The sequence below is a fragment of the Phoenix dactylifera genome, chromosome 13, assembly GCF_051530095.1.
Source record: "Phoenix dactylifera cultivar Ajwa chromosome 13, Ajwa_hap1_PhDact_Kaust_v1.1, whole genome shotgun sequence".
In the NCBI taxonomy this organism is placed as follows: Eukaryota; Viridiplantae; Streptophyta; class Magnoliopsida; order Arecales; family Arecaceae; genus Phoenix; species Phoenix dactylifera.
The window spans coordinates 23,656,534-23,684,404 of record NC_143202.1 but is presented as its reverse complement, the minus strand read 5'-3'; the positions used below and the strand labels follow the sequence as shown (position 1 = coordinate 23,684,404).

At 38.1% G+C, this 27,871-nt stretch overlaps 1 protein-coding gene and 1 non-coding gene across 21 annotated transcripts in view; both read right to left on the bottom strand.

Moving 5' to 3' along the window:
• Positions 1 to 762: 762 nt before the first annotated feature.
• Positions 763 to 834, bottom strand: TRNAT-UGU (transfer RNA threonine (anticodon UGU)). Its single transcript has one exon. It is a non-coding gene; the product is annotated as a tRNA-Thr (tRNA).
• A 586-nt stretch (positions 835 to 1,420) lies between these two features.
• GCN2 (protein kinase family protein) overlaps positions 1,421 to 27,871 on the bottom strand; it is a 70,512-nt gene continuing 44,061 nt past the window's right edge. For 4 of the 20 annotated variants that reach the window (XM_039130848.2, XM_088709610.1, XM_039130852.2 and 1 more), the window contains 15 exons: positions 27,391 to 27,673; positions 27,193 to 27,289; positions 24,231 to 24,311; positions 24,035 to 24,091; positions 21,643 to 21,819; positions 21,482 to 21,565; positions 17,715 to 17,823; positions 17,502 to 17,638; positions 8,839 to 8,943; positions 6,282 to 6,367; positions 6,089 to 6,191; positions 5,530 to 5,652; positions 2,689 to 2,823; positions 2,097 to 2,252; positions 1,421 to 1,739 (listed from right to left, as the gene is read on the bottom strand). In XM_039130848.2, the coding sequence (XP_038986776.1) occupies positions 2,716 to 2,823; positions 5,530 to 5,652; positions 6,089 to 6,191; positions 6,282 to 6,367; positions 8,839 to 8,943; positions 17,502 to 17,638; positions 17,715 to 17,823; positions 21,482 to 21,565; positions 21,643 to 21,819; positions 24,035 to 24,091; positions 24,231 to 24,311; positions 27,193 to 27,289; positions 27,391 to 27,673 (1,550 nt within the window). In that variant the 3' untranslated portion in view covers positions 1,421 to 1,739; positions 2,097 to 2,252; positions 2,689 to 2,715. Of the gene's footprint in view, positions 1,746 to 2,096; positions 2,253 to 2,688; positions 2,824 to 5,529; positions 5,653 to 6,088; positions 6,192 to 6,281; positions 6,368 to 8,838; positions 8,944 to 17,501; positions 17,639 to 17,714; positions 17,824 to 21,481; positions 21,566 to 21,642; positions 21,820 to 24,034; positions 24,092 to 24,230; positions 24,312 to 27,192; positions 27,290 to 27,390; positions 27,674 to 27,871 lie in introns of those variants that run through there. The other 16 variants (XM_039130849.2, XM_039130851.2, XM_088709608.1 and 13 more) reach the window with 16 other exon arrangements.

The following is a 27,871-nucleotide window of genomic DNA, read 5'->3' as shown; positions in this document are numbered from 1 at the left end:
ACAATGCCTCTAAAAGAGATGAAGATTCCAAGCACAAAAGCTCCCAAATCAGGTAAAGATCTCGAGGGTTAAATGGGTCTGTAGTTGATTTCAGTGCCTTGGGTGCAAAATTTTTAATTAGTAAAATTTGTTAATAACTGCAAATGTCACTTGATGTTGTTTCTTTTTTTTTTGGCTTGAAACGGGTATTTCATACAATACGTGTACGAATACATCCAAAAAAGTCAAAATACAACAACTCATGGAGTGCTAGTGGTAGCTCTCCCTCTTCTGACCAGAGGGTGTATCCTGAGTAGTGGGCCGTGTGGGCCGCCACCCATTGGCCTCTCTGAATACATGCTTGGCCTGAAGGACCCTCCCATCTCTCATCATCATCCATATGTCACGGACCAAGAGTAGTCTGTGCCGTCTCCCCGTGGCCTCCTCCGAATCCATCAGATAACCGTGGCCGAGTCGCCCTCGCTTGATGTTGTTTCTTTTACTCGTGCTATATTTTTGAAATGTTTTAATTTTTTTTTCCAATATTTTCCATCTTACACACACCAACCAGACATCTTAAAAACCAATCATCAAAGTAAATCACCTTAATTCTGGTTTCTAGAGTAAATAGAATTATCTAATAAAAGTTAATAATGCTGGATATATAGAAATTGATGTTTAAATTAAGATAGAAATAATAAATAAAATTTACTAACGAGTTAATAAATACTATAAATTCGGAAGAAATATAATTTCCTTACAGAAACTAATGTTAAAATTAATTGCCCCCACGCAGGATCGAACTACGGACCTTCAGTTTACAAGACTGACGCTCTACCACTGAGCTATAAGGGCCTTTTGCAAACGGGTCCCTCTTGCTCCTTAAAGAACTTAACTCAGGTTCCTTGTACAGACGATCAACCACACCCAGCCTAGAACTACAGAGGCCCCCCTTTCCCTGTTTCTCCAGAGATTCATACGCTAGTAAGAATAAAAATAGCTGAGATATGTCCTTACTATTGCATCCAAAACTTTCATCGACATGCATCTTTTTACGGTCTCCTTGCCCAAGGGCTATTAATCTCTTCGTCAGGCTAACCAATAGAGACCGAGAATTCAGGAGAGAAGAAAAGTGCCATCAAATGCATCTGCTATGGCGAAAGCACATTCAGCACCAAAAGCACTGAAGCATCGATAGGACAAAGTTTAAATAATATAGGCTAAGGGAACCATCAAACAATTCATCACATGCTGTTTTTCTTTTATCTGATGCAACAAAAACAGCATTTCTCGAACTTTCCGCTTCCATTTTATTGCATCAAAAACTACAGAGAACAAGATCATCTATGAACAGCATAAGACGTTAAAGATACAAAAGAAACATCACTAGTTTTATTATTACACTCATCTGCAGATGATAAGAGCATTAATACTCCTGGACTATAACATATATGTACACACAAATTTCATAACATCACTTAAACGATTTAACAGTACCAGTTCGATTACAACAAAATTGCACCTCATTTAAACTACATCCTTTAAGTGGCAGGTGCTGATCTATTATTGCATTTAAAATTGCCAAAAGAATGTTTCTACTATAAAAAGCGAACCCAGAAGAAAAAACAATACACAAAAATGTTCCACTCACATATCTATTACTCATCATAACAGGCCTACCTTCTTCCCCTAATTGTTTTTTTGCCGCCATCCCTCAGCTGTCTTCTACCACTTACAACCCATAATTTGCAATCAGCATCCTGCAACTTCCCAAAAGAAAGATTAACAACACAATTTAGACCACAGTGGCTGAAAATTTCGGGCATTAAAATGGCAGAATGGCCAACAGCTATCAGCTAGCTGGTTGGCACCCAACCATCCATAGGAGGGGTCCCCTGTTCGATCCCTAGTGGTGGCAAATAATAAACATATTGCTCAAAAAGATAATCAAAGCAAAAGCTCCAGATTAAGCAATGTCTTATAGCAACTAGAGAACCTAAATGCATAATAATCAATCTATGACATAAAAGTGCTTCCCTTTCCAGATATTCTAAACTCTACATTTTCTTTTAAACTTTTTTAAAATAAAAAATTGCTGCAATTATTATTTATCTCACCTTATGTCAATATAAAGAACGTATCAGTAACATATATCTGGGCTCCATCTAACTTCTTGCTGTCTGGCATGAATGCCAACACACATCAAAATTGCTAACAATGTTCAGCCGTAGGTCCAGAACAAAGATGCGGAAGCTGGTCTTTTTCAGAGGAAACTGCAAAAAAATCAGTTGTTATCTTCCATATTTAAGATCAATCAATTTTAATTTTCATAAATCTATCTCACATCCCTCATTTCCTCTTTTCCTTCCAAATTTCCCATATCACCTAACTCCAATTAAATCCTCATGCAACCCAGATAAAGTACATGCCACAGACAATATTCATCAGGTGTAAGATTTTAAAGTGACAATAATTTCCACCATGGGTTAAAGATGATAACTAGCTAGTACATCATTCTTCCGTAATATGAAACAGAAGCTTTTGACTTTGTACTGGTGTTTTATGATACTGAAGATTTCAAGAGGTAATTTGTCTATGAATTCTAAGAAATTGAAAAAATTTAACAAAAAAAATTTGAAAGGTAAAATATCTAGGACTGGATGAAGTACATCAAACCCTCCTACACCAACTTCAAGATCAAGAATGTACCTAATTCAGGCTAGAATATAGACACAATCAAGTCCAAGTTGTGAGATCCCTGGGCCGTGTAGTCACATCTCCTAGAAACTTGACAATATCCGCTCTCGTAACCTCCTTCTCTTTCTTTAGATCAAGATGACGAACCTGAGCAAACAAACAAATACATGGTAAGATCATGAATAAAGAGGTAAGATATAGCCACAAGCAAAAACATTCAAATGCACTATATGCAAACATATATAGTAACAAAAAACAGAAATGAAAAATTAAGATCCAAATGGATAATTTACGAAAACTCATCCATTTGAGAACCTATTTTAGTGTGATACTGTTAACCAGTAAACAAACATCATCACTACAAATTGTAACCGATCATCCAAAAGAACCATTCTTAATACTACAAATAGGTTGATATAAAAGGCAACTTCACTGATTGATAAATAGTCAATACAATGTTGGCAATAAACAACTAATAAAGAATCACGGAACTTGATGGCTTCTGCTTACAAACTATGTAAGAATTATAATCTGCCCTCTTCAACTTGTCTAATAGCTTGACCTGCCATGCTCAGTCTTAGAACATAGGCCAAACATTACCTGCCTATGTTTAGGGATAAATGGGCTGCTGGTTGATGCCGGGCCCAAGTCTAGCCAGTTGCTAGCCTGTCCTTCAAACTATGACACCATACAAGTGAATGCAACACATGATGTAGTGGCCTGTATTAACCTCATAATAACTGCATGATTTCCTTAAAAGCAAAACTAGACACATGCGCATGCAAGGAATACAAAACAGAGAAAGGGAAAACAACAAATATCTTGCATATGTCAAATGGCCAATTAAAAGAAACAAAAAATGAGTCATTGCAATCCTCATGTAGCCACCAAGCAGAGCGAACTGCAATATAGAGAGGGATATGTCGCTTTCTCGACCTAACGTGAAGTGAAAAGGCATAACTAGTGCAATATCTATGTAAAAACTTGAAATGGGAGGGAATGAAATCCAGCAAATATATCTCTCTCTCTCTCTCTCTCTCTCTCTCTCTTTGTGTGTGTGTGTGTCTGTGCATGTGCACGTACCTATGCACGCATGTATATTTATATCCCTCTTTTCTCTCTCCTCTAACAGCCAAAGATGCTTCTCCTTCTCCCTTTCCCTTCATCTTCTTTGCTTCCTCTTTCTTCTATAACTTTTTTCTACCTTTTTTCTTATTTCTCACTCAATGACGATCTATCATATAGATTGTTCACACAGAAATATTTCCCCCTCAGACTTGCAATGGACTACTGTGCTTGTTCTGCTAGAAACTGACTCCTATTGCAATCTTTTTTGTTTCACCATTTTTTCTTCTACTTACTTTCTTCTCTTTTTCCATGAATGCAATTAAGTTTCGATCTGAAAAACATCCATGACTTTATGCAGTATGGATGAGAATAGGCGGCATTTGGGTTGAATTCTACAAGCATTGCTCCAAATATTGTTCACAGGATAACTCTGTATCCAAACAAAAAATAAAGAGGATCTAAGTTCTAATTCATATGATAAAGATAAGGTTTGGGCTCGATTTAAACTTGGATGGTGCAGAATAGTGAGGGAAAAAGAGGGAAGAGCAAGGGTGGGTTATGGCAGCATGATGATGCATGCATGCATGCAGAGAGAGACGTATGTATGTTGAATCCAAACATGAAAATCAGGTCAGATACAGATCACGTAAATGAGGCACTGGCCACCATAAACACATGTATCATAAAGCATGTTTCTCTTTTTTTTAACCAAATACCCGATAATATAATAAAATCATATTCACCCTGACCTGACTAAATCTCTCAACAAAAACTTAAAATTGAATTCCAGCAAGCTGGTTTTGGATCTCAATCTGACAAACAAGTTTAAGATCTACATCCATAGCCAGGTCTAAAAAGCAATACAGAAAACATAATATTATAGTCATTTGATTAGTTTCTAACCTATACAACCCTATAGTAAACAATCTGTCCTGGTGCACATAACAAATAGAAATCAAGCCTCAGCTGTTCCATATAGCAATATAAAAGCTACACTGATGTACAGACACAAGATTTCTAACTTCTATATTCTTTTGGAAACAGTAGTCCTGCATCTTTGAGGATGAATAGATAGTTCAATCTCTTCAGAGAGGTTGAACTTGAGCTCAGTGAGAACAAATTATGCTTGTTCTACTGTTTTTTTAGCTGATAGAGAATAGAATATCTTACAGATGCCTCCTTGAGGTTCAGGTGGTTCTACTTTGATGTACCAACTCATATGATCCACATATCTGAATTGCAATATTTTCATCTGAGCCAATCAAGAATATCACTGGAGGAAACTCCAACAAGCATTAAAGCATGTACATGATGATAGCGAGTATTGACTTCCAGATGGACTCAATCATGGCTTGCCAGATGAGGCCTCCAAAAAAGCTATCTAACTGAAGGAAAGAACCATCGTTATCTCTATAGCAGAAGGGCAGGGTGTGCAAGTCATAGAAATGATTGTATCTTGCAGAATTGCATGCACAAAATTAACAAATAAAAAATGTAGGACCTAGTTGATCTAAAAAGCCTCTAGTTGTTACCACAGACCAGCATATCAAATCCACTATGACAACAGAAAGATAATTATGTGTATAAGGTGGCAAAGCCTTAAAAATTTTATAGCAACCTTTCCTTGATAAAAAACAAGATCACAATTATTAAAAATTTCCTGATCAAATTAATAAGATAGGCCACTTCGCATGATTACAATAGTAAGAAAATTCCAATGACATGCTTAAAGTAGTAGGTTACCTCTGTGACAAAGATTTCCAAAATGAAAAATCAAAATATTACCTTTACCAAACCTGTTTCAGGTAGACCAGCTTCAGTTATAATCACTAAGCATTTTATGTCATGCTCACTTGCATAATCATACTGCTCTTTGAGGCTTGGATCTGCCTGGGGAACAAACTCCGCCTGAAAAATAAAATTTATATTTATGGGCGATCAGAATTCAGAAGATAAAGCTTTAACATCACCGAGGGCTTAAATCTTGATACTGGGCCCCATCTCATTTTTGCTTCTAGGATGCTGATATACTGAAACAGCTAGTAACAAAAAGAGAGAAGAAAAAAAAAAAATCCCACTCTATCCTGATTGTCTTGGTGCATTACCAAGTGCCATGACGCAACTGGGATGGCCAGGATAAATCGGGATTGTCAGGGCATCCCAGGTCAAGAGACAACCTGTACCCCACAGGTGTCTTGGGTCCCAGTTTCCTTATCAGAATGGTACACTACCAACATACCGTCCCATTCCGTTGTCTCGCTCTTTAGGACCTAAGTCCTTGAATTTCATGAATATTCATCCCAAGAGACCCCTTACTATTGCAATCTTCATTGAAGACACTGACCTTAATGTTGGCTTGCCATAGTTCTGCAACAAGTGCCATGCGCTCTTGTAACAATCCACCTCCACCTCTAGAGCAGACAAGCACATTGGTACTAGATTCGGCTCTGAAATAGAAGAATGGTAAGAACAATGTAGTACTTTCCAAAAGGTACAATATATCTTTTCAAGGTCACCCAAAGTATTAAGCTATGAACCTGAAGGGTCTGATCTCTACAGAAGAATGATTAAGAATCTTTTCTAATGCAACGCTGACTCCAACTGCACCCGGAGGGGTAGATTTCTGGTCAAAAATAGGGGATAACATTAGATAGCATTGAGTTTGCACAAAACTTAAAGCTTTCAAGTTTGTTTAGATATTTGATTATGATTGATATCATTTAAATGAATAAAAAATTATGGAGAGTATACTCTCCTTTTAAATCACTTGCCCAGAAAAGGTCATTTTCCTGATGGGCATTACTTAAGAGTTGTACAGTATTGGAAATTAACAAATAACAAACCTTGAACCAGCTGTTTGTTTTTGGGTTTATGAATCTAGCATTCGATCCTATCAAAGGAAGAATTTCTTCACCAACTCAAACTCTACAAAATCAGGTATCACAAATTTCATCCAGGGTCTGTTAGGTCTCATGATCTCATGAGGACTGCAAAAAAACCAAGCTGTTTGTGAACAGCTTGGGCTCAGCTTGGTAACAGGGTGGGTTTTTTGAGCTCAGTTTTCTAAGAAATGAGTAGAGCTTGAACATTTTTTAAAGCTTGGAAAGCCAAACTTGAACACCTTAGGGCTTGCAAAACTGAACAGGACTTAGCTCGATCAGATAAAAAGCACGTTCAAGCCTTATTCATACGACAAATAAGCCAAGCTTGAATACATCTTGTCCAGCTTGGCTTGAGCCCGACTACCCCTTTTACATGATGTGGAGCCTGAGCAGCCTACAACTCAGCTCGTCTCCTTGTTTGGCCCCGCTATAAATAATTTGCCGATCCATAATCCTTAGTACAAATAATATCAATAAAGTGAATAAAAATTTGGAATTCCTTTTCATGCAAACCATACTTTAGAAGATTCTCCAATTCTTCCCAGAAGCCAAAGCATGAAACTGAGGTTTTGGTTTTGATTTCAATCGGGTTCTGTAGTTTTGGTTTAAAAAGTTTCTGCAGTTTAGGAAGCCTGCTCCAAGTTTTAAAGTTTTTGTCAAAAAAAAAGAAAAGAATAGAAGCCAAGAAAAGTTACTGTACAACATGTTAAGAGTTTTTTTTTTCTTGGATAGGTTCTTTATTTGTGCAGTTTGGATAATTTTTTGCTGAATTAATAAGTGAAAATAAGTACATTGGTAGTTTTGCACTGTGAATATACATTATTTACTCCTTGGACTTCAATTGTTCAAAAAATTATTATATTTTACTTTTACTACAACTCGTAAAATATTGAATGTGGGCATTTTTCTATGTTTTTTGAGGTTAAGTGGGCTTTTGATCAAATAAACATAGTTATAGCATGTTGTGTTTATTTTATATAAACAGGTATCTCTTTTTCTGAAAGTTGGAGTTGGCATAAACCTAGCAATCTTGGTTGGTTTGACTTTAAGAAAGATACAATGCATCAAGAATTAGTTAGATATAATTAGCCAAATGTTACAAAGTAAAAATAGATGCTGATAAAATTATTTACGAGGTAGGAGCAAGTTAGAGAAAGTCTCTTGTTATTGGGGTCCTCAATGGCTTATGGCTGTTTACTTGCTTGCAACTTCATGTTTTTATTTTCTGAAAGGGAGGTTGGATTTGTTCAAACAGCCACTTTATTAGTCAAAATAGGAAAAAAATGTCCCAGACTAAGATGACCTGTTTCAGCCCACTGGCAAATTGGTACTCTCAGGTCCAGATCGAATGGAATTTTCTGCACTAGGTATTTCTTTGAATTGGACAGTTATAGGCCTCACTCATTAAACGACTTCTGAATTTTGTTAGGCCTTGCTAGGAGTGAAATTTCGATTGCTTACAATTCTCAACTGTTGATTTTATAGGAAGTACTTGGGTAATATTAAAAGGGCACTAAATTAGCCATTTCTGCCATGAAAAAGGAAATCTAATCTTATTTTCGCCTTCTGAAAATTTCTTGTGCAGAGGTACAAACAATAAATGTTGTTTTTCTCACATGAAGTCATGCAGAGATGCATTTCATGGCCAAACTTGGTTAAATCCCAAAAAAAAACAAAGAACAATTTCATCAAGATCTTGAATACTAGCAAAATTCAGGTTGCTTAGAGAGCTTCAGAAGCTGAGTCAAAAGGAGGACAAATACAAAAAAGCTTTGGAATTCTTTCGTACTACAGAAATTAGAGGCACCTTTCACTTTGTGTAGTTTAATTTATGTAAGAAGCTTGAGTAGTGGGATGCACTAAACAACTCCATGTGGATGACACATGGTCTTTTCTTTATGATTATAAAAGCAGAAACTTCTTGCTTTTGCTTTATTATACATAAAGCTACTTGCAGTCATACAACAATTTTACAGTACAAAAAATAGAAGATTAATTCAGTAGCAACACAACAATACATAAAAATCTTCAATATTTCGTTCAGCCTTATAGTGGTGTCATAGACTACAATACAAGATCAATAATTTCAACCAAATAATACAAGCAAAGAACTTGAATACTAATGGTAAGCAGTATTGAATCCATTGTGTTCTCTAAAAAAATAAATGCGAAAAATAATAATGAGAATCTAACTGCAACATGTGTAACCTACATATTCATGGTCCCACATTTGATTAATGAGATGGTCATACCGGCCACCAACAGCAAGCAAGATTCTCTCAGAAACTGATCCAGGATTACTCTCCTTTAAGTACATCTGTATTAACATATGGATGGAGCCGTTAGATGAACATATGGATGGGGCCGTTAGATGATGGCATGATACCATATCTAGCAACCCAATTTCTAATATGACATATTAGAATCTGCAATTTCTAAAAACAGGTTAAAGAATCTAAGGAACAATAAAAATGATTTATCAGTATGGTATGTTATCCATGTTTGAAATAGTTGAACAGTTTGATTAACAAGACAATCTCAACAACCTAACAAGGGAAATATAGTTCAGAGAGTAGAAGAGGAAGAGAGGTGTTCAGACTGCCTGATCTCGACAAACATGCAGTTTCACTGAGGTTAAGCTTTTCCTGGGTTTCAATGAGTGACAGGTCGGATGTACCATTTTTACTAAGAGGCCAGCCTAGCCATGCCAACAGTTAGCGACCTTACCATGGGAGAACCAACTACACTAAGAGAGAACCGGGCTGGGGCTAGTTGAAGAAACTCGATGGCCACATTCTTCTCTTTTCTTTTAGTGGTCTCTTCAAAGTATTGGACTAGAGTCCAGTAGGAAAAGAGTCAAATCCTATAGTTGATGCTTAGGATTCATTTAAGGTTTAGGTTGTGATCTTACCTTCCCTTTTAACTTCCCTTTCTTTGATAGTCTTAGTTTGAGTTTTCTATGGTATAGGTCCATTATTCAGTTGAGATTAATGAAAAACTAAGCATTGAAGTAGATTTTACTATGTAATTGGTGGTTCTTGAGTTGTGCTCTTCTCATCTCCCCTTCATTCCCCCTTATTTTTCTCTACTCTTTCTTCCTTTTCTCTTAATAATATGCTATTACTATTAGCACAAACTCATTTCCTGGGCTATAGATGTAGGGAAGAAAAGAGCCCTTGCCACAAGAATTGTATCAAGACCAAAGGAGCAGCACCAAAGTATCATGGGCGACCCCTAGGATGCCTAAGTTGATGGTCAAGCAAGACCATGCAGTGGCACTTGACTCATAGGCGCCCAAAGAGCTCAAACTTTTGCGGTGGTAGGAAGAGTGCAAGGAACTAGCTGCTTAAAAATTTACTAAGGGCTCGTTTTTTGGGGCTTAATCTGGCATGGAAAAATAAAACTTATGTTAGATTACCATGTTTGGTACGAAAAGTGAATGAGCGAGATGGTAAAATAAATAGTGGATTTCATGTCTATTTTCCTGACAAAGAAGGTAAAATAAATACCACCAGGGGGATGATATTTGTTTTTTCATGCTGGATTATCGAGTATCGGTAAACTAAAAATATTATTTCTTGAAGAAATTGCCCACTTATATTATATTAATATTTTATTAAATATACTAATATAATCAATCTTAATTATATTCATATATCAAAAAAATATTAATATATTGATTAATAATATTTATAAATAATAATATATTTATTAATAAATATTAGTTATTAGTAAAATAACACAAATATTTATTAATTACCAATAAATCTAACATAGGATTTATTAATAATTAAAATATTTATTTAATATATTTATTTAATTTAGAAATATTTATTAATTTATGTAAATATATTTCAATATTTGAAATAGCCAATATTGATAGTATTTATGTAAGTGGGCCATAAATGGCCAACAAATGGATTGAGAAAAAAATGCTATTACCTATATTATTTATTAAAGGACATTATTAAAAATTTGGCAATATTTTTATATAAAATTACTTCTAACCAATGTATGCCGAACCGTACCGAAACGCCTCATTCACCCCTTACCGAACCAGGGGATTCACCCGGTTCATGCCATACCGACCGATAGCCGACCAGCATGGGTTCAGTACTAGTTCGGCTAACATTGCCTCAAACTAAACATAGTAATTTTTTTTCTATGCCATTTTTTCTAGTAATTTTTCTACCAACCAAATGTGGTAAAATTTATTTTCTCTTGCAATCATTTTCGCAAATAAATAATTTCCAATAATTGTCAGATTATCCGGTAATCTGACATACGCCAACCAAACAAACTCTAAAAATGAGACAAGGAATTTCATGGTGAAACCACTTCTAGCACATCTATCATCGAGTAAGCTTTCCAACGCATGTGGAATCGCATCAACGACCATATGAAAAAGTTATGGCTGAAAAAGCTAACCTATGTTAGTACAACCCTAGTCTATAATAAGATAGACACACCAATGGTGTTTACATCTATAGAGAGAGAATATAATTAGACAACAGTTAGTACGCTATCAGATCTATTTGGATGGCAGAATCCTTGCCGCCAAACCTAGTTTGAGTCTAATTCAAAGTAGAATAGATTTGACAGTATTCAAGATGCTGTCTAGCCAATCCAACATCACAGAACTTGACTTTAAGACCTGTTTTTGCATCCAGAACATCCCTAAGGCATGTCAATTAGTTCTGATGACTTGATGCTGAAGTATTCGAGTCCCAATGAAATTCTAGAGACACCCCATGAGTTTTAGTGATTGTAAGGGGCCTGGATCGCTATAAATACCTCCTATAATCCAGTCTTTAGACCATAAAATAAATATTATTGAATTTGAAGCTCTCTTTGAGTGTCTATTTGGTAGTGTGACTCCACCTAGTTGCAGTGTGACTCCATGGCAACCTTCGTGCAACTCAAAGAATCCATTTTCTTCTAGTATAACTTCGAAAAGGCTCTATGTGAAGCCAGTGCGACATCGGTGGATACACAAAAATTCAGAGAGAAGATTGGTGTGTGTCTGATCAGATCAAGAGGTTCGGTTGGTGAGACATCTAACTTGTCATCCTTAGATGTAGTTTGCTTCCTTGATCTACTTATTTTAGATTAGTTTTCTTTACAGTTATTTTATTTTTCTAGCTTGCACAATCACTGTAAATTCTCAAAAGGAAGGAAAAGAGAATATTGTTTTTTTTTTTTTTGCATTATTAGAGATATCCTAACTCCTATCTAGGGTAAGAGAGGCTTTGTTAGTGTTCTCGAGCTCCCAACGATGCTGAGCAAGTGACATGGAATAACAAGTTGAAGGATTGGAGAGAAAAGGGACACAAATTATCTAACACAATCATTCATGACAGGCCATGGTTGCATGACTGGGACATAATGTACTTCCAACTGGAGAGTGCACAAACCATCTTCCTAGGGCTAGGAGGAGAAATACTGTCTTCACTTTATTAAGCCAGAGGCTGCTAGAGTATGTAAAGCTAGCTAAACTATTTGAGTATGAGACTTCTTCCATGTGAATGCCCTCCAACTAAAGTTTCCGACAACCAAAACCAGACAAATCAGAGCACAGATAAGGATTTTCAGCCTTTTTCTAAGTAGTCATTATCCAGAAAATTATGCTTCATTATAGATGACAGTCTACTGGTAGCTTTGGTAACAAAAGACTATTTTTCTAATATTTTCTCAAGCATTTTGGGGCATACTGAAACCAATATAATGTTAGTTGCATTGGTATCAGCCATTAGTTGCACTACCATTTGGAGCAATGTTCACCATCCCGGTACTAAACTCCGTACCAGTGCCATGATGCTATAGTGTCAGTATGCCTGGTTTGGCAAACTGAGATTCTGTACACGCTCCATACCGAGTCTCAATTCAGTAATGGCACAGCATTGTATGCTGATATTGGGTGGTATGCACTAGTTCGATGAACCTGGGTTTGAGGCGTGAAGTTAGTTTGGGTCATATTATGACATTTTTAGGTTGATGTCTTAAACTAGAGATGGTGATTAGTATTAATAATTATGATTTTAGGGTTCTACGAGGCCCTACAATCGAGTGGTGGTTTCATAATTAGGTTAGACTTTGTTTCTTTTCTTTATAATAACTTTATTTTGAGTCCCTTGTAATACCCCAACCAATTGACATTTCAAATTATGATTATATATATATATGAGCTAAGTATATCATTGCAACTATTGATAATGTATGAGTAAGATCATCAAGGGAAAGAATCTTTTGCATGGGTATTCTATTAGCAAGGACTTGAATTTAATGACTAATAAGCCCCTAGATATATGAATAAGAAAAGCTCAAGGACTAAATTGCTAATGCTGGGGAATTATGGCTTTCTCGTGCTTTCCGGTAGGCTGCCACCTCATGCTTATGATCACAGATCACCTCATGCATAATGCCACCTCATGCTTAAATACCATCTCCTACTTGCACCCACCTCATCCTTTTCATTGGCTGTCACCTCCAACCTGCATGGTAGCCAACAGTTGACACCTAGCAGCCCCTTATGGTGGCTGGACACCTACCCAATTACTTCGCACCATCTTTCTACCTTTTTGCTGCCTGAAATTGCAGCAACCAGAGTGGAGAAAGCAGCTGAAGAGAGAGTGGAGTTGTGGAAAACTAGAAAAAGGAAAAAATAGAATAAGGAGGAATTGGTGGTTCTGCTTTTGAAATTGGAAATCCTAGGGTTGTAAGGCCCGGTACACACCTACTAGACATGGGATGGGGATTGGGAAGGGGTCCAAAGGATGATCCATAAGATATATTTGCTTACCCATAGTTGGCCAGGATTCATGCTAAATCGCTCTCTATCTTTCTCAAGTTAGGGGTCCACCAATTGCCATATAGCTTATGCTATGTTTGATGACAAAGGGCTTAGAACTGCAATGACAATGATGAGAATGCTTAGCTTAGATTTTAGGCCATGATGGAAGAATTTTATATGGTATTAGAGCCCAACATATCTGATGCACATGCACGTGCTACACTCATTTTTCTTCTTTTCTGTTTTTTATACAGTATTAGATCCCAAAATGTCCGATGCACATCCATATGCTACACCGAGTTTTTTTTTTCAAACATTGCATGAATGCATAGCATTTTCTTTCTTCTTTTTTTAAGACACTGACAGGAGATCCTAGTCTAACACTTATTCTGGAACTTGCATAGTTAATATTCAATTTCAAAATTGCCTGATTTTGGTCCATTGAATCTATAATTTCTTTTCTCGGCATTTGGCTATGATCAATTCACAAAATGTTTTGCCATATTGTAGTTGGAATTATTTCATGGATTTCAGACATAGAAAATTATCTGGATACAGGATCATGGAATAATAACTATGCTAACTGAAGTTAAAGTGATCATAGTTTCATAATTTTGCTAAACTCTTCTTCAAGATCCGCCGTACCGACGTACCGGTGGGAATCGGTACCTTTTTTGCTAAACGCGCGCGGATGCCTACCTCCCCCCCCTCACCCGCCAGCGAGAGTGGCATTAAATGCCATTGTGGCATTAAATATCCCGCGCAGGCAGCACGCAGGCGCGCTGTGATGGGGACTCACGGTCCCAAGCCCCTCACCTTGCTCCTTAGCGTGTGCCCATGGAGAAATCGTGGAATATTGGACCGATTGTAGGTAACGCCGGTGGAATAATACAAAGATCAACAATGGAAGATAATTGAATTTTATGCCACTCCAAATTGAAGAAACAAACAAGAACAACAAAAGCAAATAAAAATCTAGCAAAGGATCAAAAGAATCCCTTCCTAGCCCAATCTAGTGGAGATTGATTTATCAACCACTAGCCCAAGTCTTAGACAAAGATATAAGGACCGAAAATCGACACAATGCTGCCCCAGCCTCTCGGCCGAAAACTCTCAACAATGAGATACAAGACTCAACTCGTGGGATGCCTTACAATGGCCACTTACAACTCCTTTTATAGACTCAAAACCCTAGGACTCCTAGATACAATAAAAGACCAACATAAAGTAAATCTCCCTAACATAGAAGTTAAGATAGACATGGAAAACAACCTCCCCAAGGGCCCTTGCCGATGTGGCTGGCGTGCAAGGCCTCTTTTCCCTTGATTTGGTATGTGATCACGGCCTTGGAGTCCCAATTGGTCTCCAATTTGATCTCCCGCATCTGCACGGGACACACATCCCGGTTGGCCTAGGACGCCTTGGTTGGCAAGGAGTCTTGGCTGGCTGGGGGTCTCCCGTGGTTGGCTGGGACTCGAGTCTCGGTTGGACCGGGACGCGGATCCCGATTGGCCGGGACACTCCCGATTGGGCACAAACTGCTGGCTGGGGAAGACTCCTGGTTCGCTTGGGAGACCTCCTGCGGGTGGCTGGGATGCGTGGCATGGCTGGACTGGGTCACGGATCCCAGTTGGACATGCCTGGGCGTCCCAGTCCCGCGGGTTGGGGGGGCGTGGGTGCGTCCTTGGGCCCGCCTGCTGGCGTGTGGGCGCGCGAGCCCGGCTGCGGATGCGCGAGCGTTCGGGCGCGCTGGCTGGCCTCCCGTCTGTGGCCTGCACGCGCGTGGGTGCGCTACTGCTACACCCGCCGTGGCCGGCCCGTCATGGTTTGTTGCTGCTGTGGTCTTGCCGTGTGCGCGGTCCTGTGCGCGCGGCTGTGCGCACAGGCTGCTCCGTTCCATCGGACACCCGTTGTGCTGATGGGGCAAGGTCTGGCGCGCGCTAATCCCACGCGATGTTGCCACTGCCGCTGAAGCCCTTGGCTGGCAACGGGTCGGCCAGCCTCAAGGCTCCTCAACTGGCCGCTCTAGCCTCCGAATGTCGCATGGTCCTTGCTGGGCTTGGCGTCGTCGCAGCGCTGCTTGCGTGGGTCCTCAACACACTGCCCCGCACGCGGCAGCACTCTTCCTCGCGCGCATGGCGCTCTTCCCCGTGCGCCCAGTTCGCACTGATACACAGCAGAAATTAGTCGGTTATGGCCCTATATCCAGCCGAACCGTACTAGTTGGGGCCGGTACCGGTACGGCATGCGCTGAACCATACTCTTCTTATTAATACTTGTGATGAGTTAACTCTGTAAATTTTTTTTGAGCTCAGAGTATTTGTTTTTTAATCAATAAGCTTATCAATGCCAAATTGGCAATGTAAATCGAAGCTTATTGCATCAAAGAAATTACCTTTGATCATATTTCTTCATGCAATGTATTTAAAAGTGAAATGTCTTATTGAATGAAAATGAACCCTGTGATTGGTCAACCAGTCAACTTGGAAATAAAGGTTGGATCAAGGTCCGCCGTACCGGTACCGGTCGGCGTACCGATGGCCGGCCGGACCGGTACCGTACCGGCCGGTACCGGTACCGTACCGGCCGGTACGCGGTGGTTTCAAAAACCACAGCGCGAGGTACGAGGCCGGTACCGGCCGGTACCGGCCGGTACGGGCTCCGTACCGGCCGGTTCGGCTAAAAAACCGAGAAATACCGGTTTTTTAGTGGTTCCGGTACCTGTCTAGGACCGGTACGGGCCGATACGGCATTCCATGGGTTGGATACTAACTGGTTACAACCCATTTGATTTTATTAAGAAATTCTAAGTGTATTTCAGTGTTTTCATACAAAGTGTTATTAACTACATAGATAAAAACCTATTTGATTCTACCATTTGCTTTTAAGTGTAATGTTTTCCAAGTAAACTATCTTGGTAAATGCATATATTTGATAACTCTTATAACATACTGTTTCATAACTATTTGAGTTTCTCTAAGAATTTATCCTTATTGCCTCTACTTTTCTAATCTTTGGGAAATGTTTTTTAAAAAAATATTTTTTTAAGTGAAGTGAGCACTGAGTGCCGACTTCACTTTTAAAAAATTTCAAAAACAAGAGGGGGGCTGAGCCCCTATTTCACTTTGAAACAGTGGTTCCGCCACTATTTTCATGCGGTCGGAGAAGAGGGGTCCCGACAGTCCTCTCTCTCTCCCGCTCCCTCCTGCCCTCCCTCCCTTTCTTTTTCTCTCTTTCTTTCTCCCTATCCCCCTCCCTCACCAAATTTCTCAAACCAAGAGGTTGAACAATGCTGGTCCACCCCTGGTATAGTTTGGTACACCCCGAACCGGGTGGATCAAGACAGTTCCACCTTCCATGGACATTTAGCTTTGCTCTATTGATCAAATGGCCATTTTCTTCATTAGAGGATTTGAGGTTTAAATGACAATTATGTGCTTCCGCATCAATTCATTGATTTGAAATTAGACCATTGATTCACATTATTGGAGTCAGATAAGAAATTTGTCCAAGTCGGGTTTCACATTGTGACATGCTTGCTAGTCAACTTTGTTACTCAGTTGAGATAAACAAACCTTTAAGCTTTTTGATGGATTTTTCTATGTATTTTTGAGGTTGCAAACACTTAAGCCTCCTCTTCTCTATCCTTCATCCTATCATAATTTCTACATCTCTTATTGCCGTTCTCCTTCACATTAACTAATATTTACAATGCGTAGAATTTTCTTTTTCAAAATGACTCATAAATTTTTGAAATTTTCCAATTGGAAAAACAAAAGCAAAATTGTTGCATATAAATTACAAATTTTAGGTCAATTAATTCTTATGTATGGGAGATATGTTGTCGTATAATTCACAAGAATGATGGTTTTGTATTGCGGAATAAATGAACATTGTGAAATCCATTATTTTACATTTTCACTTCACCGATATAGTTTTGAAACTCTTCATTTTTTCCCTAATATCTTCATATAGAGCATTTCCATGAAAAATGAATAGAATATCTGTTGCAATAATGCATGGTTTCTAATTGGTTACATAATGCTTGTCTCAAGACACATTGGAGAAAATAATATTGATCTTACCTGAAAAAAGAGTTCCCTATAGTAAACCTCTGTAGGAGGCATTAGTACATCTATAGAAACTTGTTGCTCAATGCTCCAAACCCTTAAACATCTGAGCAGAACAGACAACTCCTCCAAAGCCTTGGAAGTAAATTTATCTGCATGACCATTGCAGTCATGTTAAGATGTTCCTTGTACAAAGAAAAACGAACTCTGTGAAAGAGGAAACAGTACCAGAAGAGAGGGCCCCTCTTAATCTAGCAAGGGCATGGTCTGCAGATCCGCAAAACCTTAAATCAGCTGTTTGTAATCTATCCACAATTGTTTCAGATAGATTAAGATCCTGGACAAGAAATATGATGCACATGTAAGAATCAGTTTATGTGAACAATATGCTTCTTGAGTTCAAATTTTACTTTATTTTTCTTGATTTATGCTCTATATCTAGCCACTTTCTCGAAAATATATCATAGGAAAAGTTAAAAATAAAGAGAAATCGATCTTCTTTATTTGATTCCAAGCAATCAGACTGCAAACATATACCATTATAAATCTCTATTTTCATTATAAGCTACAAGAAGCAGAATGCATGATTACTGTTATCAATTACAAATTTGTTCTAAAATCATGCCCTAATCCTTTCCAATTAATCCAGCAATGCTTGAACCCCTACCTGTATATATAATGGACCGAGATTTAAGATATGAATTGTTTTTTAGATATGAAATTTCCCTTGGAACCCTACAATGAAAGAACCCTGATCTGAAATCTAGGATTTTCAAGATGCTCGATCATCTAACAACAGAAAAGGTCATCTTCAACTCATAGCATCAATACATGATCTAACATGGAGCAATGCATAACTCTTCTGGTCAGTTAATACTGTCGACTAGCCCAAAAGAAAGTAGATCCACCACGATATGCATCGTTTGATAGCTTTTGGTAACTTCTAATTGCACTATTTACCACAACCTAGTCTTACAGTATACTCATTCAAAATTTATGGCCCAACCTTTAAATTCAGAAAGAACATGTGCATAGTATTTCTAATGCATCATCCATGCATTGAGGTTAATCCTAGTTGAATTTATGTATAAATTTTAGCTTCAGATTTAATTCAGATTGTTCTCTATTTCCATGTTATTAGGCTCAAAAATTTTGCAATCATATCGTGTAAGAATACGCATAAGTTAGAGAGTGAAGTTTATTACAACTGTGTGGCACAGCATGTTTAGGTTCCCTAAGTTTGCCCTGCATAGCTATTCTACTACTTGTGCTTCAGATCTCAACCATTAATATCTAGCTAGAAGGACCGTTCTAGTACTTGATCTACCTGATCAGTTCGAAATAGATGGCTGTGACTGAGTGGTAGAGAGTTGCAAAGGATTAACTGCAGTAGAACACTAAAATGATATAAGGTGAACGTAATCTTGGGTTATAGCAGGTAAGCAAATTGCTCAGTAGATTCTCAAATCACCCACCTACAGAACAAGCCACTATAATTATGGAGCAATCATTTAGGGCAATGTATAGAAAAATGTGGAATATATTGCTCATCAGTTCGATAATTGACGGCTTTTCCATCGATTAAAGCATACATAGCCCAACCTCATCGCTCCACTGAAAGTGCATTAATGAGGATCTTCTCATTAAAGAACTCCTTCAGTAATTACCTCATTAGTTACGACTGCAACTTCCAAACATGCATGACACATGATTCGATTAGTGCTATGACTTGGGGCCTGATTAACGATCTCGTCAGTGTTAATGCAAATAGAGGCCTAATCAATGCTAAATAAATATTATGTGGCTGGCTTTCATAAGAACAATATTATTTTTATAAATATTTAAATAAATTACCCTAACTTTCTTCTCTCTGTCTTCTTCACTTTGCTCTCTTGCTTTAGATTGTTCTTCTTGAAGCCTCTCCCTATCCCAGGCGAAGTCTCCTCTTCTCTCCAGGGATCTCTTTTTGGATCTCTCACTTAGCTCCAAGACCTCCTAGCTATTACTACATGTATACACCCATTATCATCACTAAAACAAGCCCAGGAGAACTTTTTATATGTGCACAAGTGAAATGCCCTTACTCTCCTAGGAGAGTGTAGGCGTTCTTAGCAGATTTGTGTCATCATAAAATTTAAGGATGTGTGCTTGAAACAGGGAAAAGAGAGGTCAATATAAAGCTGTGCTCTTTTTGCTCCCAGTACTTGAATCAATATGGTGATATTGACCTCAGTTTTGATATCACGATATGTATGGGCAAAAAGACAGTAAAAACTTTGCAATGTTAGCAAAGTATAAAGCTAGAATCCTTTGCTTTGCCCCTCGCAGGATTTGCTGAACTTAGAGAAACTATGGATATTTGTTAGCTGAGTTAGATGAAATCTTTGAGTGGAGATTAAGGTATGCCGTACCGGAACCGGTAGGCGTACCGGTCGCCTACCGGATACAGGTTCGGACCAGTTTGAACCGGTACTGAACCGGCAAACGAAGGGGCATCGCGGAAGGGAAAAAAAAACAAAGAATCCGCGGGCGCCCGCGCGCCCGCGTTAGATGCCACAGTGGCTTAACTGCCACTTTGTAGCATTCAAGGCCCAGCTCGAGGGGGCCCCGCATGAGGGAGCCGCGCGCCCACAGGCGGGCGCCCGGGCGCGCTGCCCCGATACAAATCGGGCTTGTACCAGTGCGAACCAGTCCGGTTCGCCCGACACATGGCTTGTACCGGTGCAAACCGGTTGAGGCCGGAACTGCTTTCCACAGCCAAACCGGACTGGTCCAGCACAGGCCGGTTCAGCATACCTGGAGAGTTTGATAAAAAACTTGGTAAATAAAAAAAAAAGCTAGCCCTATTTTGATTTTCAACTCCGTTCTTTCTTCCCCTCCCTTCTCTATTTCTAATCTTCTACTAGAGACTACTAAAACTTGATCTGACTTGTGTTTTTCCTGAATCATGGTAAAAGTTAGACAATTGATACTGCTTCCAATTTATCTGAGTTCTTCAAGATGATGAGAGGGCATCAGTCCTCTCTAGGCATTGGCTACACAGAACAATCCTCTGCTGGCAACTATTTCTTTGATGTAAACAACCACTTCTATCTTGGTCCTTGAAAGTCTTATTATGGTTCAAATGCTATGCGATGAATTGGTTCCAATTAATAAATTTAGCAACACTGGAGAGAAGGAAGCATGGAAAGAAGGCCTCTAACATAACGCCTGATATGTAGTTTAACTGCTGTAATAGTGTTGCTTGGTTTTGTAGTCTTCAATATGATAAAACTATGACAATGGCTTGGTATCATGATGGGGGAGATTTAGGTTCATTTCAGACATGGAGATGAGACCAGGATATCTAAAGAGGAGAATAAAACAGCAGGTCCTTCATTTGACTGCCATATGACCTCGATTAGTGGTGGCATGGATAATTAGAACGTTATTTTATCAAATAAATCTTGAGCAGGATATTTACTTAAATATTTCAAATAATAATATGATTTTCAAAAAAAGCCCATACAAGTTTTGCAATCCTAGTAATGGATCCCATACCACTACCATGCAGGTAAAGAGTCGTCACCCCCAGAACGGGGTTCGGTTCAATGTACTGAGACTCAATATGCCTCTTGTACCGAGTCTCGCTTCGATGCCGGTATGATATGGTATGCCCAGCATGGGATGGTACATACCGGTATGGCAAGCCTTGAGCACATATATGTGTCTGTATAAGTCATACTAAATAGAGGTACTGATTAGGAGTCGAATAACCGCATTGAGAGAGAGAAAGCGCGCCAAAAACTGTATCGTGGCATTAATACATAGAAAGAAAAAATCAGAAGTACCACTATTTGCACTTAAGGACATTACTAAAATACATTAAAGAAACTGTAGCACACTTTCAACAAAGACGCACATGCTGAATCTGGAAAAAAACGGGTTCAAAATGTTGAAGTTCCTTTCCAGGTCATAGCATCATGTTGATGAACATTTCATTAACTTTTACTAACCTGTAAGAGCTGTCGCCGGACAAAAACCCAATTTGATTTGCGATTTGTGGACTGGGGACAAGATGAAGTGATCAAAGACAGAAGCTGCATTTAATAAAATATAATTAGCTCACTCTGTCAAAAGTTATGCATATTACAGAGAGAGATGTACACAAACATACCTCAGCTACCTTTTGTCTAAGCTCGCTGGCAATTCCTACCCAAGACCAAATTGATTCCAAAACTTGGCCATGATTCAAACGAATATCTACAGCATTTGGATGAAAGAAACGGGTTGCAATATCCATTGCCACCTGACATTTTTCACATGTATGGTTGAGGCATCCAAAACCACAGCTCTATACAAGACAATGTAAACACGTATTTTAATTGTGTGTTGTAATTGCAAAAGGTCAAAAGAGACACTGGCATTTCACAAGCACTTTACTAGTCCAAGGAAGATCCCATATAAAGATGCAGATTTTGGAGTATATATCACACATCAATAAAACAAGTCTGGAGAAAATTCATTAATCATAAAGAGATTTTATTAGATAAACCTTTCCAAATACTTGGTTATTTGAAAATTAAACTCTCTTGCTTTCAATGATTCAGTTCTGTTAAATATATGATTTTTTAAATTAATTATTCAGAGGTAGAATAATCTAGAGCCAATTTTAAGAATTCAAGAAGAAACGTCTTAAGAGTAAGGACAAGTTATTCACCCATGATAAGCAAGGCATACTGTTAATCCATTGAAGCAAACTTAGACAAGATTAATTCAATAACTAAAAGTAATGGAAGACTGAATAGGACAAGATAACACAAGCATCTCGACACTAATACTTAATTGCAAATCTTAAGAAACACACATCAACTGAGCATATGGAGTAAACGATGGCAAAATCACCAGAAAAACTATTGAACATGTTAGAGAGTAGAGACTACATCAAGACAAATCGATAGTGTTGTTCAAGGACTGTGAAGGAGATCAAAAATCTGACGCTTGAAGCTGGAATCACTAATCTGACCTAGTAGGATTGTCTCTTCTTCCTCAGCGACCTGCAACAACTGATGGCACAAGAGTCGCAAAGGGTCCGATTTTTGAATGTTGCCAATGTTGGAAATAACCAGCAATAGGAATTTTAAAACCAGCAGGGAGAAAGATGGGGGAAGAGAAGGAACATATTTTTTCCGAAGGATCAAGAAAAAAAAAAGCAGAGAAAAAGGAAGTCAAACTTTCTGTCCCACATATTTTGCAGAGACAAAACTACTCATGGAGGTGGAAGAAGTTAAAAGCATGATCCAAGCTGATTCATAATTATGAACAAAAAATTGAGTGTCGCAGTCCCATTAAGAAGGAATATATGCATAAAAGAAAGAACACAAGGGCCAGTCAGTAAAAGTGCAATTCCTAAATAAGAGGCCAAGTGCTCATGCATAAGGCTGAAGAGTCAAGTAAAATGAAGCCAACAACATGTAGGCCAAGCTAATGACTGAGAGGGATCGGGTAAAGACTACCATCGATAAGAGTGACGACGATGATTATTAATTATTGAGGAACCTGCAAATGGAACGACTAAGCATAGTAAAAGTTGTTGCATAATGCACTTAGCAATTTAGATATTATAAAGATTTAACATATTTAGCCAAGGTCTAAAGTTTCGGCTGAAATCGATCCAGAACTTACAGAAAGTTTTGGTTTTGGTCAGCTTCAGCTAGTTTCAACTGAAACTACCATTTTTTGTTTTTATTTTTATGTTGTTGCACAAGTAAATATGTATAATACTTTCTGAAGTTCATCAATATGATTCAATCACGCATTTACTTAAGGCACTAATGGTCTAATCCATGTTTATTTTCATCTAAAATTTATTAGTTATGTGGTTATCTTGATATGTGTTTGAAAAAATTATAAACAACATTGCAATATATATAAAGCAAAGATGTTTGTGCATGTCTAGGAGCTTTGATGTTATTTTGGAGGGTGACATATGTAATTAATTTTATGTTTTTGTATATTTATCTTATTAGTCTATGAATGATTGAGATATTTGGTGTTTTACTCAATATATTAGTACATTCATGTGATATGATTTATGCATCAAGTGTCAATGAAACTTAATTTCAACTCCGAACCACTCAAATAATATAAATTATGACTTTAGATGACTTAAATAAAATAATATGCTACAAAATAAGTTATCTTGATTTATTTTATTCTTACTTTCCATTTTTCTTGATTTTTCAAATTTTTGACAGAAACTCCAACACTTGGAGTGAACTTGCCAAACCGCCGGCCAAAACCAAAAAATTGCAAGGGGACTGAAACCGAAACCAAAATTGAGTTTTAAAACTTTGATTTTAGCAGTGTAAATATAGAACCATTCTCAGGAAGGGAAGCATATCTTGGCATATCTAAGCAAGACAAAGGCACCTGAAGAAGACCCTTTCACTTGATAACGACAATATCCTCTTAAAAATTTAAAGATTAAGGAGATCTTCATGAGACTTCCATCTAAGGGGCAGTTGGGGAGTACTGTAAGGATGTTGCGTAATGGTAAAGGACCATACCTTAATAACCTCTGCCTCTGTTAGCGGTGATGCACCTCCGATAATGTCAAAATCACCCTATCATAAAAGAATAATTTAGTTTATAACTGAAAAGTGTTGGCTACGTATGTGGTTCAAAAACAGCATATAAAAGAAAAAAGATATGAGAATGAGCACAAAGAAATCGTATAAATTATCAGTAAGAAACTGCGCAGACCTGGAGGAAACGATTAGGAGCAGAATGGCCAATTGCTCTTCTATAAACCCACGATATTTCATAACGTTTGAATGACAATTTCTGCATGTGTATCGTGAATATGAGAAACACTGTGCAAATATTGTTCATCACAAAATATTGTATCAGAGGGGGGGAAACAAAATAAGTGCAACATTAAGATCAACACAAGAAGTCCTCTATTCTCTAAACAAAGCAAGCAAAGTCTCAGTAATTTTATAGCTTATAAATTAATAGCCTAGCCATTGTTAAAAAAACAAAAACATGTAACGAGCAGATTAATGCTAATACTGGCCTGTTTTAGTGTCTCTTGACTTTTATTGCCCACTACCATAGGCTTTCACAATGAAATAATACCATGGCTGGAAATGGGACAGAATGTCGTTTGGCCAACCCTCATTGTGGCCACCCATCACCCAAGCCAACCCAAATTGTTTAACTTAGGCCCAAAGCCAAACCTAAGTAAGAGGCCAAGCCCTGAACTAAGGTCTAAATGGTCCAAACCGTCATTAGTCAATGGGTTGCCATCACCATTAGTAGAAAAGAGGAGGCTAATGGAGTCACAAGTGGGTTTTGAGTGTTGGAGATTCAATTCGAAGGGAATAAGTAGAGGGGAGGATGCTAGGGGCCAGAGGAGCTGACTTTAAGGGGCAAAAGAGCAGATGGGAAGGATGCTAGAGGCAAGGAAGTGGTCATCACAAGATTCTGGTTGGGGAATGCTGGTGGAGTAGGAAACCTAAGGTATAAGTGAAGGGACGGTGACGGAGTTCAACCAATAATAGATTTGCTGGTGAGTAGTTGCCTGCGCTAATAGACAATGGAGCCACAGTGGAGAGCATAGTGGGAAAGAAAGAAGGGAGGATAGGAAGGGTAGGAGAGGAAGGGGCAAAGATGAATGAGGAGGGAACAACTGAAAGATGGATATAGGAAAGCAAGAAAAGGTTAGGATTTCTTTTTAAGAAAATCAATCCTAGCAGATGCTAGGGGCCAGAGAAGCTGACTTTAAGAGGCAAGAGAGCAGATGGGGAGCAGGCTAGAGGCAAGAGAGCAGATGGGGAGGATGCTAGAGGCAAGTGGCCATCATGAGATTCTAGTTGGGGAATGATGGTGGAGTAGGAAACCTGTCAAGGGACGGTGATGGAATTCAACTATTAACAGATTTGTTGGTGAGTAGTTGTCTGAGCTAATAGACATTGGAGCCAGGGTGGAGCATGGAGAGAGAGAGAGAGAGAGAGAGAGAGAGAGAGAGAGTAGGGAGGATGGGAAGGATAGGAGAGGAAGGGAAAAAGATGAAATAGGAGGAAACAGCTGTAAGATGGATATAGAAAAGAGAGAAAAAGTTAGGGATTTTTTTTAAGAAAATCAATCCTATTCACCCATAAAAAGGAATTGGACAGATATGACGAAATACACAAAATGTATTTGATACATCTGTTATAATAAAAATATTTTTGCTCATTATATATATTTTTTTGGATAAGGTTGAGCTAGGGTTGATCCAGAAGAATCACTGGACTCGATGTGGACCACTTTGGTCACTACGAGTATTCAGGAGGATCACCTAACTCGACGTGGACCACTTTGGCCACTACGAGTATCAAAGAGGATCACCAAACTTGATGTGGAACACTTTAGCCACAACGAGTATGACCTGTATTAGTTAATAATTGTAGTGTTTAGTGTTGCAAATGGTCCTACACCATCTTGAGGCCAGATTTGACTAGACATAATAATAATGGAATTACACAATGCCAATTGCTTATTTAAGTGTATACTCTTTCAGTCTTTCTAATTTTACTGCTCAAAAGCTTTCAAACATCTATTTATCTCCTTACATTTTGTTCTTCCCTTCTTGAATCCAATAAATCCAAAAAAATGCTAGTTAATAAAGTTTTTTCATGGATATATCTCCACAAGTGTAATATTTTATTCAAGAATTATTATCACCAGCATGACTTATATTTGTCTATATGATTCAATAATCATGTTCCAAGCACTTAGAACATGTCCATTTCCCGGTCAAAACAATGAAATCTTAATAACACATTTCAAAAAGTTCGTTTTTAATCATGTACCAGGATGGAATGGCATGGTATGCATGCCAAATTGGATCTTAACAAAAATACGCATCATATCTTTATTTTCAATTTTTAATTATTTTTATATTTTTAATATGTTAACAATCTGATGACCTGGTGATCCAGCCCCTTGGCCAGGTCAACTTTTGGCCCAAATCTGAAAATAATGCTACTTAGGCTAATTAGGCTATTATGGATGTTATTTCAACATTACCGATATCCTTTCTCATGACTTTCTTGCCAAAGCCCCCTAAGACTTCACTACATGTGTATAGGCCCTATACCATCTTAGTTGATTCTCCATAACTTGTGCTTAACTTATGCAATTCAAGGCTCCTCTAATACACATATTTCTCACTTCATCTTATTTATGCTACCTTCAAGTTTTTTTCTTGGAAATGCTTTACTGCAAAACACTTTCAAGTTTCACCTGTATTCTCCAAAAGTAAGGGAGAAAAAACTCCAGAATAAATGTCCCAAAAAACAACATATGTGATAGACATATGGACAATATAAAGGAATGCGCTTCAGCCCAGATATTATCCAATGCACGTTCCGTCTATTTTTTTATATACTATATACAGATGTTTATCCGATGGTAAAGCAATCATTTGTTAAGTGCAAGATATGTTAGAAGCTTATGGCCACAAAAGATTTTACCAGTTTTTTAATGGAATAGGTATGCCAAGAAGAAACTATGTAATATGAATTAAGAAGTAAATTAAAAAAAAAAGAAGGTTTGAATAAAAGATGCTTGAATCGAGATTACTAACTGATAGCCACAATTCAGCTAATTACAGAAGCACATGTCAAAAGAAACTATAATATACTTCTAGGAGCTCATGACAATCTTTTAGATGGAATACCTGATTTGCTATAATCCAATTAACAAACGGTGAGCGCAACTCATGACAGAGCTCAAGCATATTTCCTCCTTGAGTTAAAAGCTTGACAGTGTTCCTTCTTGGTGCCGTTTAAAAATTAGCAATCCAAGATGTGATAAAATAATATATGGTTTCGAAGAAACATAATAGGGTGATCTTAACAGAAAATAAGAAGCAAACCTGTCCGATGGATAACAGCCATCAAATACACACATGGGTGATATTTCCATTCTCTTTGCACAATGCTGTTTAAACATTTCCTTGCAAGCTTCGGTGACAATGTCGCGCAGTTCAAGATCTGATTCTGTGTACTGTATAAAAGAAGGCTCATTTTTTGTCATTTTTGCATTGTCATCATGTTGGCAATGAGATTTCGTTATTAACCTCTCCTCGTCAAATATGGTAGACACAACTCGATCATAAACATATGTATGCTCTTGTGTCTGTATTGTCCGCAGCATATCTGCATGAGAAGCACGGGTAGATTAACTGATTAAAATGACCAGGGAAAATCCACAAACAAAATTGTCATATAGCATAAAACTTTATAGCAAAATTAGGCAGCAAATATATGTTGTATAAAATCAGTCTATGTAGGGGTAAATCAAAGTCTTAAATACTGGTGGGACGCCCACTGTGTCACTCAGGACCCTCGAGAGTG